This window comes from Ictidomys tridecemlineatus, chromosome 1 (genome assembly GCF_052094955.1).
Source record: "Ictidomys tridecemlineatus isolate mIctTri1 chromosome 1, mIctTri1.hap1, whole genome shotgun sequence".
NCBI classification, from domain to species: domain Eukaryota; kingdom Metazoa; phylum Chordata; class Mammalia; order Rodentia; family Sciuridae; genus Ictidomys; species Ictidomys tridecemlineatus.
In genome coordinates, this window is record NC_135477.1 from 93,875,549 (window position 1) to 93,889,720 (window position 14,172).

The following is a 14,172-nucleotide window of genomic DNA, read 5'->3' on the forward strand; positions in this document are numbered from 1 at the left end:
GAATATGTGTGTGTGTGTGTGCACGCGCACACGTTTATATATGAATATGGTTGCTTCTCCCTTAAGCATGCATACATAAATTAAGCAAACAAATACTGAGTGCCTACTAGTAACAACATGTTTCCAGCTAGATATTCATTATGACACAAATTATTCTTTCTGCCCTTACAAAGCATATGGTCTACTGAACACATAATAGGAAATAAACAAGCAAATTAAAAGTGAATATTACCAAAAGTTTTGAAAAATATTCAATTTTTTCTTTTTATGTTTATTAGTGCATTATAATTCTACATAGTGGTGGGGCTCATTGTGACATATATGCACATAATATAATTTATTTCACTACATTATCCAGTACTTCCCTTTCCCTTCCTCTCTTTCCTGTCTCCATTTCCATTTTGCTACTCTTCTAGTCTTCCTTCTATTTCTTTATGCATATTATATATTCTTTTTATTGGTGAATTATAATTGTACATAAAAGTGAAAATCACTGATATATATATTTTATATATATAAATATATATATATATTTACATATGTGTATATATATATAAAATAATTTGGCCAATTTTATTCCCCTGTTCTTTCCTTTCCCTTCCTTCCTCCTCCCCCTGATCTACAGACTTCATTTCAATTTTTTGTAAAATCTTCTTCTTTTTTCTTTCAACCTTCTACATTGGACTATTGACTTTGTGAATATGGCTTATATCACGTAGCATAATGTTGTCCATCCAGTTCTATCTATTTACCAGAAAATGATATAATTTATCCTTATGGTTGAGTAGAACTCCATTGTGTGTATATACTACATTTTTTTCATCAATTCATCTGTTGATGAGAACCGAGGCTGTTTCCATACCTTAACTATTGTGAATTGAGCTACATTAACACAGCAATGCATATATCACTATACTATACTGATTTCAGTTCTTTTGGATAAATATTGAGGAATGGAACAGCTAGGTCACATGGTGGCTATATTTTCAGTTTTTTTGAGGAATCTCTATTCTGATTTCCATAGTGAGTATACTAATTCTCAGGCCTACTAACAATGTATAGGTGCTCATTCTTTTTAAAACAATAGAGTGCTAGAGAATAATAGCAAGGAGTATATGGTTGTGTATACATGTGCGTGTGCACATGTGTGCATGCGTGCACACACTTCTGTTAAAGTGTACATTACTTAGGGAAGACAATCAGAGAGAGATTCTCTGAGGTTTTGCAGTTTAAGCTGAGGAATGAGCTTGGAGGAGAAAAATGGGAACATATGTGAGATAGTTAGAAATAGATACAGAAACAGAAAAAAAATCATATAGAAATAGATAAATTACAGTTTCCAGAGGATTATGAATACTTGGAAGACCTCAATAAAGAATAACTATAAAATAAAAAGTTAATGACGGTATATGCACACTGCATTTTTTATTTAGCAGATATGTACATGAGATAAAAATAGCAATAAATAGCATAATGCCATTTGCAGGAAATGAAGATCTATGGTGGGAAAGCATGCATCATATAATAGTAACAACAAATATACTAAATACAGAATGCCAAAACTTTAAGTAAAATTCCACTGAAGCCAAGTGTAAAATAAAATTATGAATAGAAGCATGGCCCACCTATGCATTATTTAGCAAGGAATGACCCAATAAATAAAATTAAAGAAACAAATTAAGACATGTAGTTTCAAAATTAAAACACACACACCCACCCACCCACACATACACATTAATGTATGTAGGAATATTTTAAGGAAGCACATCCCTGGAATTCTCTGTTGAATTTTTGGCAAGCCTGTGGAATAAATATGTAGGCTACTTGGATGGATGCCAAGTGAAACAACTCAAATGATGAAAGGAATGGCTTACAAGGACAGATTAAAGGAAAAAAAATGTATACAACTTCAGTATGTCAAAAACTAAAGAAGAAACATTACAGTTTACAAATATTTAAAACATAAATTCGAGGGAAAAAAATCATGTATACAAGATTACGCAGTTATGAGCATATTAAAAAGGAAAAATATATGTCCTTGGCAATGATGTTAATTGTTTTCCTGTAAGAACCATTTGGAGAAATGATCCAAAACAGGCAAGAATTAGGGCCACTCATCTAACATATTAGACGTTCTCAATCCCCAGTAACTATGCTGACCTCAAAGTACATAGAGGCCCATCTAAATGGGATAAAGTAGGTCAGGGCAGAACTGCAGAAACCTTCCTATCCCCGAGCTGAGCTTTAAATTTAGAAGGGATCCTTCTGTGGATTTGGGGCTTTTCTCTCTAATTGTGCTACAATGAAAATATTCCTGGATTTGGATCTATAAGACCTAGTTTTTAGTGCTGATAAAGTATCCTATTCTTAGTCTGAATCCTCCTCTGTCTGTGGGGATAATACCCCCTTAGGTTGTTATGAAGTTTAATAGAGCTGCTGTATGAGAACATACAATGTGTCACTGTAAGTTAAGATTTATCTACTATTATTATGAGTTTGATGTGTCACAGGCTGTAGGACAAGGACTGTGAAAGAGAAGGGTGCCTGGGACAAGGCTCTGTCAGTCATCAGACTCTAATGGGACCATCTCTCCTCCAGGTCACTCTTTGTCCTGCAGCCTTCTGAACTGGATACTGTTTTCTCTCTCTTAATCTCTAGATTTGAAATTGTGATGCTAAGTCCCTGTTCTTCAATGGGTGTCATTTCCAGAATATTCTTCCTCCTTCTTCTAAAAAACACCCACATCTAATTTATGTCATATTTCTCTACTCCCCCATATGCCTGCTTAAAATATTGACCCCTGATCTCAGTACCCCATCCCCTCAACTCTTCGAGGTTTCTATTCCTAGTTCAGCATTCCTCTCCAACACTTCTCCTGGCATGTTTTGTTTTTTGTTTTGTTTTTGTTGTTATTGTTGTTGGGCGTGGGTGTGTGTGTGAGAGAGAGATTTTAATACTCACATTGATGATTTTCCCAACATCTGGTCATCGAGTGTCTTGACTCTTTTGTTGTAATCATTTTATCATCTACCCTCCCTCAGCCATAATTCCTACAGTAATACAGCCTGATTTATATTGCCAAAATTACAATTATAAAGTAACAGCTCCATAATGTCAGACTACCACTTCCTAAAGTACTAAATTCAACCTTTCAGTCCAACCTCATTAGGACTTCCAATCTATGGATTCTCTGTCTTTGATAGAACACCGTTTATCTTAGTGTCAGGAACAGGAAAAGAATTTTGGAAAGTATCTGAGTTTGGGCTTTAATAAGGCAGAAATAGAGAAGTCATTTGGGCATTGAACAACAACAACAAAAATGGATAAAAATAATGGATAAATCCATACATGGTCAACTACAGAGACTAGGAAGGAGATAAAAAAGAAGTAATGACTGGAAATCAGAGTAGTGACCACAAATAGATTCAGTTGAGAATGAGGGGTAAGGAAAAATAAAAGATAGAAAATTCTAATAAGAGGTGGAAAATCTGAGACATTCAAAGTACTTACAGCTGAGTAATTTCATGTGATCAGAAATTCTATTGAATAATACTGCCAGAAGGAAATAGGAGAGGGAATCAGTAGTGGTGGGAATTTCCAGGAAATTTATATCAGAACGTTAAAAAGCCAGAAGCATTAAGAATTATGTATAATCACCTCAAATTTTAAGGGAACAAAAGATAAAGAAGAAACAAGGCTCTGAAGTCAGAAGTGAAGGATGTCATGAAGGTTAATAATGGGATCCAAGAAGAAAAGGAAGGTTTATATGCCAGTGGTCAGAAAGAAAGTGTTAATGTTAGATAAAGACGCTCTTTAGAATCATTTTTGAAAAAAACAACTATTATTCCAATCCATCCTCTTCATCTCATGACTTCAAGAGTTGAAAAAAATGTATAACTTATAATTATGTCAAGCAAAGCATCATAGCAAAAAGGAGTAAAAAATGTTTGAAATGAGAACATGTAGATCCAGATTCAGACTCTATGAGCTCTTTGAATTCCAGAGTGTGTGTCTGTTTTGAATCTCAGGTTCCTTATCTGTAAAATCATATTAAGAACACCTTCTCTTCTTGTGTTCCCTAAAACAGAAGTGCAAGATACTTCTCAAATTTTTACTATAATTTTATTATTTTAAGGGATATATATATTTTAGGGTCCATTTCAACTCTTAGCTACAAATGCATGGAAGAGGAGATTAATGAGGATGAAGTCATGTTAGATGATATGATTTTCATTATTTTGTAAAATATTTAAAGTTATTAGTTTGTTTTTTAAGAAAAACTTCAGTTTTGTTTAAATAGTTTAAATAAACTAGAAAGCATAATATTCTACTTGATGTGGTTTGAGACTATTTGGTGCCTTTGGTTAATATTTCTTATGAGTTTATATGGAAATAAAATTAAATGAGGATGGAATATAAAGCAAGTTAAATACTTGCATTAAGCTAGCAGAAATAAAAACTTTGTTAACCTCTAAAATCACTGTATATTATATTATGTAACTGAAAATAGCAGAGAAACCATGCTCCTACACACCTTATTGAATAGCAATGGAAGAATTTAGAATGGCAAAATCTTAAAATGCCAAAATGCATGATAAAAATCTTGTTAAAAGATTTTAAGGAAAATTTCCTTCAAATCACTACCCAAGTGCTCCTCTTCTATCTCCCTCAGTATTCTCACTAGTGATGCATTCTGACAGACACACCATGTTTTGCTGAATAAAATCAGCATATTCTTTCATTTGTGAATGTGAAAAATGCTAAGACACCTTATCAACTTAAATTTTGAATTTCAAATAATTTAAGAATTCAAATGATTTCCCCTTGCAAAATAATTACTAGTTAAATAATGGCTGAATGTGATTTTATGTTTCACAATATTAATATTTAACAAGGTTTCTCCTTTATATTCAGGATGTTTCACTGCTGGAGACAGTATCATTTAGTATGTAAAAGGGGAGACTCTGGATTCAAATTTGATTCTAATGTATAAGCTACTTTGTAGCTCTGAAAGTTATTATCATGAAAATCATTAAACATCTCTGTATCTCCATTTTCTCATTCACTTGTCAATCATAATAGTACCTGTGTAGTAGAATTAGAGATCATAATGAGAACAGTGAAACATACAGTATGTACTTAGTACAAGTTAGACTTATTTGCTGTACTTAAGAAAGCTATCAGAATGAATGTCTCTTGTTAATTTGTCTATCAAGACATTTATGCTGACATGATGTCAGGCTTCAAGTAAAGGGAAGAAAGAAAAGAGAAACAAGATTATGCCTAAAAACCATTGTTTTTAAGTCAAAATTAAAGGTAGGCAGAAGTGTCAGAACCTTGTATCTAACAAAGGAATCTATCATTGAAAAGTAGCTTTTCTTTTAATTGAAGATTCGTGACAAACAAAAAGCGCTCTATATTCTACCCGTACTTTAACATTACATATTTATCAATAGTCTCGCAGAAGCATTTAGGAGTACTTTCAAAGTAGGTTCATTCTACAACACAGAGAGTAAGAAATGGTTATGTAAGAGAGTGAGAAACAAAGCTTTTAAAGTTCCTGAAACTGCTTTTGACCTATTTTTATGTGTGTATATATATATAAAGCACACTGCTGTTTAAAATGTGCAAGTACTTCCTAAGCAACACTTCATGTGTGTGAAGCGGGTGGATTGTTCCACTAAGTTCAGCATATATTCATTGTTTGGATTTTTACTACTGTTGTTTGGTTTTCTTGTTTGTTTTGCCCAGCACTATGTTAAGCCCTGGCTCTGTAAAAAGCAAAAAATATTAAACAAAAACTTGAAATATAAATATCAAAGCCTTATGGATGGTAATTTGGTTTTTGTTTTATGTATAAAAAATTCCAAAATGTTAGGGTTTATAATATGTAAGTTAAATCATAGGAAGAAAAGGATAAATGCACAAGCAAAAAAGTAATGTGCATAAAATTAGAGTACAAGTACACTTAGAAAAATGTGATGGGAGAGGGTAACATGGATGTCAGGACAGGCAGAAAAGGTATAGCTGCAGGTGGAAGGTTATTGTAAATTAAAGGTTCGCATTTGTTTTTTTTATTTCAAATAAAAACATTCTCCAATGTGCCCAATTGACTGTTCTGGATTTGTCTGCTGAAGGGTCATGAGCCCTGGTTACCTCAGCTAACCTCTGGTGTCAGTTTACTCTAAATGGTCATCCAGACCTAAGTACAAGAAGGGACTTAAAGGATTATTTTGCATTTTCAAAATAAACTACTTTGTCAAATGTCACGCATAAACCCTAAGGAATGCATGGTGGGCTAAACCCATTTAAAGATTACCTTCACATCAAGCACATTATCATCTAACATGAGAGTTGGATTTATGAAATATTATATCATATTAAATTACTTTAAAATAGATGAATCAGTTTGATACAGATTGGTTTTAGAAAAGAGAAAAAGTAAAGACAAGTAAATCTTCTTTCGCCATAGTAACAATCACATTCTAAAGTGCTTTAGTGCTTAAAACACCTTCACCTAGTTTCTTGAACATAAATCTTCCATTCTACATCATGCACCATAAATCTTCGGTTGAACAAATCTTACAGTTACAATCAATGCAATAATGCATATTAAAAAAATAGCAGTGTTCTCTTCTAAAATATAACCAAATAATTGCATGATATCTTATATGATTTCTGAGATGTACCTCTTTTCTAGATGCTAAATACTATGTCTCATAATACCTTCATTTCATAACTTAGAGTAAAAAAAAAATGTATGCTGTCTTCACTGGCATGATGGGCCAAGTGGCTAAAAATTAATTTCTCAGATTTCCTAACTCTTTCATCATAAAACAGGTTTACAAGCTTAAATATTTTTGATAAAATCTCTTCTCAATAATATCATTGCCTTGGTACTGAAACATGATGAACATATTGCAGATAGTGTTTCTCTAGGATGCAAGAACAATATTTGTATCAATTACTATACTGTTCTCTCCTAGAGTGATACCTTGAAGTCTGTACAACCTCCACCACACACACCCTAAATGTCCCCAGTTTCTTACACTGAAAAGTATTACTGTCCTCTTCATCTAACAGCTGGCATGTTTTATTGTTCCAATTAAGCCTGACCTATTATATCATATACCTTTAATTTCCTGGATACAGGTTACAGACAATGCAAAACTGTGAAAGCCAAGATAAATAGACTATTCTACAATAAATAATCAAAAGCCTAAATGTGACATCTATTTTAGGTGGTCAGGAGTTTTTGATACTTTCTTCTAGATTCTCAGCTGTGTGTTATATGAATGAAGTTGTGAGGCAAGTGATTTCTACACTGAAGAGTGAAGATAAATTACTACCCAGTTGATAACTTTAGTGAGGGCAATTTGATAAAATCAAGGTGTAAAACTTCGAGTTGCTCCTTAGTTCCAATTCCAATTTATTTTCATTTATAAATCTCTGAATTTAGTAGGTGGGCTTTAAATTATAATCCTCATTTTTTTCTACCAAAAAAAATGTGCAGATATGACAATGTTTTGTAGATTTGCAAGCTCTGAATAATGACAACAGAATACCATACAGTTTTATAGTGAATGTGCTCTAGTTGCTATCTAGCAAGAAAATGGAAGAAGGAAAAAGAGAGAGGGGTTTTGTTTTTGTTTTTGTTTTTAATTTCAGGAAGACTTTTAACACAGACAGGATGCCACTGGAAACAGGTCATTTGGCACATCAGTGACTATGTTATAACCAGAGCTGTATGCATTGCCTCATGCCTGTAATACCAGGGGTTTAGGAGGCTGAGACAGATGGATCACAAGTTCAAAGCCAGCCTCAGCAACTGGGTGAGGTTCTAAGCAACTTAGCAAGACTCTCCCTTGAAATAATAAATAAATAAATAAATAAATAAATAAATAAATAAATAAATAAACAAACAAACAACAATGGGCTGGGGATATGGCTCAATGGTTAAGTGCCCCTGTGTCCAGTCCCTGGTCAAAGAAAAAAAAAAAACTGCTAGCAAGACTGTAAATGTAAATATACCACTAAGGGTTATATCAGCAGATATGGATGTGAGAAGTAATGTTGATAAGAGTCAATTTAAAAAAATGACTTCAAGTCACTGATAGAGTCTGGTACACAATATGCACATATATAATATATATTTAGCATATATGGATTAATAACTTCCTAAAATTGATAATAACAAAGATTTATTTCTCACATCACATTTAGTCTCTTTTGGTGACATGACTTATGTTATTCCAATACTTGTCCTTTCCAGGAAATACACTTTACCATCACAACAGAAAAGAACAAATATAAGCATTCATCTCTTTGCATTGAGGGACATCAAAAATATAGGGGAACCTTAAGAGTAGGTATGGAGGGTAAGGTTAGAACATATGCTAGAAATTTAAGTCATAATTTTTTTTTTTACTAAATACCTGATAGACTTATGTGTTCATCCTTGGACTACAGTCAGGAAACACCTGAAAACAATGGTTCAAACCTAAGGGTGAACTTGGTTGTCTGTGGCACAGCAATTCTTTTTCAACTTAAAATTCTATGGTACAAGCACTAGCTCCTTACAAGACCCTTCCTCTCCTTCTCTAGGAGCACTGAAAACTCATACATCAGTTTCATAGAAGGTTATTTTATGGGAATTTGTAAATTAGCACTTACTCTCTACTTCTTTTAGTTTTTATTTTTTCCATCTTTCTTTAAAAGATCTCTATTGAATATCCTGACACCTGCTGGTGAGGGCATGGTTAATTCCAGTATTGTTCCCTTCAACAACTCTCTAAAAGCAAAGATTTAAAGAATTTTATAGATATTTTTAGTGTCAGTTAAGCCCTAATTTATTCAGTTTAAGTAATATCTATTAGTCTTACAAAGAAAGCCATGAGAAATACTTTAATAGTTGCTCTACTTTATATGTGCAGCCACATGACTTTGTCCATAAATGCATATTTTCTTTGACTAACCCAAAAATATTATAATCATCACAGGGATTATGATAAAAGAACAAAAACAAGAACAAATGTGCTAAGCATCTTCTTTTAAACACAAATAAGAATTTAATAATAGGAGTGGCTTGGCTTTGGTTTTCTACCTTTTTTTAATACTAATGCCAGTTTTCAAACTACTTGGGAAATAAAAAGAGTAAACTGATTAGCTGTGATAGAAGCCATACTAATTAAATATTTGTAAAATTTGCTATTTTTTACTCAGTACTTTCTCATTATGATTTACTTCTGGCTTGAACTGAGTTCTGAAGCCTGCACTTTTTTTTTTTTTTTGGCAAGGATTCAATAAAACTGCTACATCATAAATCATACTCAAAGTCCCTGCACCTGCGAGTGTGCAGCAAACAACAAATATGAGAATTACTTTCGTAGGCTTTAAGGAAACTCAAATGAGAGAGTTTCTAAAAAATTAAACACTAATACACTCCAGAGCATTATTTAAAACTCTTCAAAGGATGAAACACCTACAAATAAATAACCTAATTAAAATCTTGATCTTAAAATCAAGAATTTAAGAGTTGATTACTAATATAGCTGTTAAAAACTATGAAATATATTTTGTAATGGTATTGAGTAATCATGCTATTTTATTTTAGTCATGTAAATTTATTCCTTTATGTTGCTGTAATTTTTTAAGAAGGAAAAAATCACATGTATTCAGAAGGAAAGCAAACTTTATTAAAATATTTATTCAAAGCATTTTAGATCTGAATACATGATTTATGTGAACATTTACTTGAAGTAATTGCTAAAAAATACAACAGAGTTTTAATTCAAGGAATTGTTCAGAAGTGCAATACATTTGCATCTTTGGGGAAATCTTTGTAACTTCAAGACCATATAAGGGGGCTGGGGATGTGGCTCAAGTGGTAGCGCACTCGCCTGGCATGTGTGCGGCCCGGGTTCAATCCTCAGCACCACATACAAACAAAGATGTTGTGCCCGCCGAAAACTAAAAAATAAATATTAAAAAAAATCTCTCTATCACTCTCTCTTTAAAAAAAAAAGACCATATAAGGAAGAATAGACCACTTCAATGTTTTCACCATCATTTTTATTATAAATGTTTTTCCAAAGTCTTATGATCTTAAAACAAAATACATTTTAATTCTAAGAAAACATTAGAGAAATAATCCGAAAAACTTTTTCAGAATGGAAGGGAAAACTTATTGTACCATGGCAATGTAAGGCATAGCCAGATTTTGCATCTGTGACAAACTACCACAGCAGTATACTTCATTTTCAGATTATTCTTAATTTAACATTACAAAATTATCTTTAAATATTTCAGCTTGAGTCTGAAATTAGTATTTATTTATAAAGTATAAAGTTAGTGGTCATGCTAATTAGGAAATGAAGGCAGGAATGTGTAATAATAACAGAAACCTGTTATTCCAGCAGAAATATTGATAATACTATATAAATATATATGGAGTAAGACAGTTAAGTTATTAATTTATCCTTATGTAGAATTAACTAAAAAATCACCATTAATTAAAAACAGAAATGCAATGTCAATGATTCATAGTATTTAGGACATGTCTAGACATTTTTAGATAGTGCCATTTGCTTAAAGACTTCAGGCACAAAACTGCATGCAGGCAGTGAGGGACAGATTGCATAAGATGTCACGTGATTGCTGCAACTGTATGCATGTTATTGAATTTTTTAAAGCAAACCCATAATGATGAATAATTTAGGAGTTAATAAAATATTCAATCTGACTGATCCATTGGTTTAATTTTAAAATAAAGACAACTAATAAAAGGAGTTGCATATCCTTATCATAGCCCATGCATCAATGCACAACCCACACAGAGGGAAACACCAATTCCTATAAAGCATTAAATACATTAGATATATGTTATGGTGTGTGGCAAGAGGAACAATCTCAGTGTAAGCACTGTTTTCAATAAGTTTGCCCAAAGTTTAATTGTGTAGAGCTTTCAGGCAAGCTGTACTCTGCCTTCTGCAGAGCTGGGAGAGGGGGAAAACAGAAAGAGAGGTTGAGTTTTTACAGAAAGAGCTGGAATAAAATGGCCAGTTCTTTCCTAAAGCCCTCTTTTCCTCTGCCCCAGAGACAGGCTGAAAAAATAAATCTGAATAATATGGAGTATAAAGCTGCCCCAGAAGTATCTATGAGAACCAAAATGGAAAGCCTAGCTTGACTGATAGAGTAAGTTGTGCCCTCAGCGTGGGTATCTTTAGCAGACAGAGTTCCCAGCAGCCAGATTTACCATGCCCCAGGCTCCTGTCACCAGACCTGGAGAAACAAGAGCGGCCAAACATGGTATATGCACTTTCTCCTCTCCTGTCCCCGCCGCTATCCACTTCGGAGTGGGAACAGAAGGTGGAGGCACTAGCTGGGTGTAGATGCATGTGAGTGGGTGAATGTGTTCGTGTTTGGGTAGGAACAGAGGCAGGGAAGGAAGGAGGAGAGGGGAGTGCCTGCAGTTCTTCCCTTTCCCATCCTGCTAAGGATCAAAGTGCAAAAGGAATCCAGAGGGGGAAATAAAGGAAAAATAAAGGCAATTAGGGCATTTATCTTTTCTTTAATGCTGGGGAATCATCCGAACACCTATGAACCCATTTCGATTCTTTAACCTTCAGTGGAGCGGATGTCGCTGCCTGATAACTAGAAGGACACTTTGGTAAACACAGTCTAGGCATACACCTACATACACGCCCGCGGGCTGGGAAAAATAGCCACATTCTGGGGGAGGGAAGGAGACCAAAGCAAAGCGCGGCCATGGATCTCTACTATTGGGAATGAGAGGGCATCTGACCAGCAACATTCGACTTCTTAGGCAAAACAGTGAGTCACTCAAGAGTCCATCCTCTGAAACAGATAGATGAGTGCATGGATGGATGGTGTAGAATATTCATGCAGTGTCTAATCTTAAATGAATTCCAGTCAACGCATTTTAAAATCCAACTGCAGGTTTTTTTTTTTTAGAAGCACAGCGTTTTGAGACCCTGTAGTGTACTCGGCTGGCTCTCCACTTGAAGCTGTCTGCAGAGGATTCTATTACTCGCGGATCCCTTTGAAGGGGCTTCCCTTATCCGTGAGCGCAGGAGGGGCACAGATCCCCAATACCACCCCTTAGAGTCTCTGCCGCGGCACCAAGCGCATTCTGGACAGCCCCTGCCAGAGGCGAGACCTAGGTCTGGACCAAGATTTGCACTGACCAGCCACCACTCTCTGAGGACCTGAAAGTCACCTAAACATCTCCATAGGAGACTCCTCAAGTCTTGAATATTTTTTAAAGGCTGTTTTGTTTTCCTTCTTTTTCTTTTTTTTTCCATGCAAGTCATGGAAAGAGCGACCAGACCAGCTCTTGCAACTTTTCTGCTGCTGAGCTGGGGGCACGAAGGTTGACTCGCACCGCAGGATTCTATTACCCAGAGTTACGCTCCTACCTAGAGGTAGTACAGAGCAAAGCTCCAGGCCCCTGGGGTTAGAAGACGGGCGGGTTGTTGTAATCAATGCCACGCGTCAGGGAAGGGGCGGTGAGCCCGTGACCTACCAGACCCCTCTCCACCTCACCCGTGGCCAAAACTCCCAGTGCCGGTTCCGGGTTAACAAATGGCTCAGCCTGGGCCCTGTGCCAGAGTACCGCACGCCAAGGACCGACCGCCCTGCGGTTCTCTAGCCTCTTCCCGCATCAACTAGACGGCACCCTGGCGCCCTAGTCTCCCTGGCTTCGGCCCCTACTAAAGCCCCGCCCGGCTTCCACTGCCAGAATTCTGGGCACTTGCTAGTGAAGGATCGCTCGGCGACCCAGTAACAGAATAGCTGGTGCCTGGGAACACCGTCATCTTCCCACCACCTTTCCCCCTCCGTCTTCCTCTTTCCTAGATCGCACATTTCTTCCTATTCAGCCCGGAACACTCTGCTCGGACTTTGCTAGCACTTTTCCAGGGCACCCAGGGCGCGCCGCCTCTTCCGCGCCGCCCGCGGCGCTCGCCACCGGTGGCACGCACGGAGGACAGCCCGAGGGCCCCTGCGCAGCATTCCCTGGGGACTCCCCTCCCGTCCCGCATCCAGCGATCCGGGCCCCGCCGCCTCACCTTTGCCGAACTGGGGGACACCAAGGCTGAGCCCAACCAAGAGCCAGGTGAAAACCGAGCGCTTCATGATCCGGTCTTCCGGACGTGACCCTGGCTGGTCAGGGGTCGTCACGGAGAGCAGTGAAGCCGAGGTGGCACCGCAGGTCAGCAGTAGACTCCGCCCCTGTTAGAGAATTCAAGAAGATGTCTTCTTCCCGCAGCGCTTTCTTAAACAAATTCTTGGAGAGGGCGAGAAAGAGTGGTGGCCACCAAGAGGAACGTTTCCTCCCCCTTTTTCCTGCGCTCAGGCGCGCGGAGGTGGGTGAGCTCCCTGGAAGCGCTGGCGGGCTCTGCCCTCTGCTGCGGGTGGGTCCTGGCTGAGGTTCGGCAGGCGGGGCGCGGACTCCCGTGGTGGCTCCGGGTCTCTCGCGCGGGCGGGCGGACCCGCGGGCGGTGGAGAGGACAGTGCGCTTAGCTCGCGCTGTTCACGCCGCCGCGGCTGCGGGGCTTCTGACTTGGAGAACAATGAAGCGTGAGCAGGAGGGGAGCGAGCTGGCGGCCGGGAGCGCAGTGTGTACAAACAGAGGCGGCGTGCGTGTGAGCCTGAGCCTGGCAGGCGCGCTCCCTGCTCCCTGGGCGCCTGCCCGCCCCCCGCCCTCTCTCTTATTCCCTCCCGCGTTCTCCCCCTCGTCTCTCTTTTTCTCCTTCTCTCCCCCTCCCCCTCTGAGGTGGCTCCTTCTGCTGGAAGAGAAAAGGGAGACAGCCGCAGCCACACCCTGGCACCTGCCACCACCTCCGAAGTTCCTACATCATTGCCTGTACCTTTTCCACACAGTTGGGTACTGAGGGGTTAAGGGGAGCATCTTTGGTGTCTGAAAGTCTCTTGGTTTCTAGCATTGGCTTTATAATTAACCACGTAAAGGATTCCCCTGAACTTCCTTTCTCAGTATAGCCCGGGAAAATAAGTAGCTGTTGGGGCACAAAGCTTCGTGAGAGACCCAATCCTGCAAAGTGAATTGTCCGGGCCCGGATTTCTCAGGAAGTGCAACTTAGTCAGCAGCCAGACGCTAATCAGCTAAGACTGGGCTGCTCCACTGTACTGACT

General features: G+C 37.8%; 1 protein-coding gene across 2 annotated transcripts in view; it reads right to left on the reverse strand.

The window, feature by feature from the left end:
* The window catches only part of Edil3 (EGF like and discoidin domains 3), a 394,473-nt gene extending 380,787 nt beyond the window's left edge, over positions 1-13,686 (reverse strand). Inside the window, exon 1 of one of the 2 annotated variants that reach the window (XM_040271830.2) lies at positions 13,089-13,686. In XM_040271830.2, coding sequence (XP_040127764.1) covers positions 13,089-13,155 — 67 coding nt within the window. In that variant the 5' untranslated portion in view covers positions 13,156-13,686. The remainder of the gene's footprint in view (positions 1-13,088) is intronic. The other variant, XM_005315666.5, reaches the window with a different exon arrangement.
* Between the last annotated feature and the right edge of the window lie 486 nt (positions 13,687-14,172).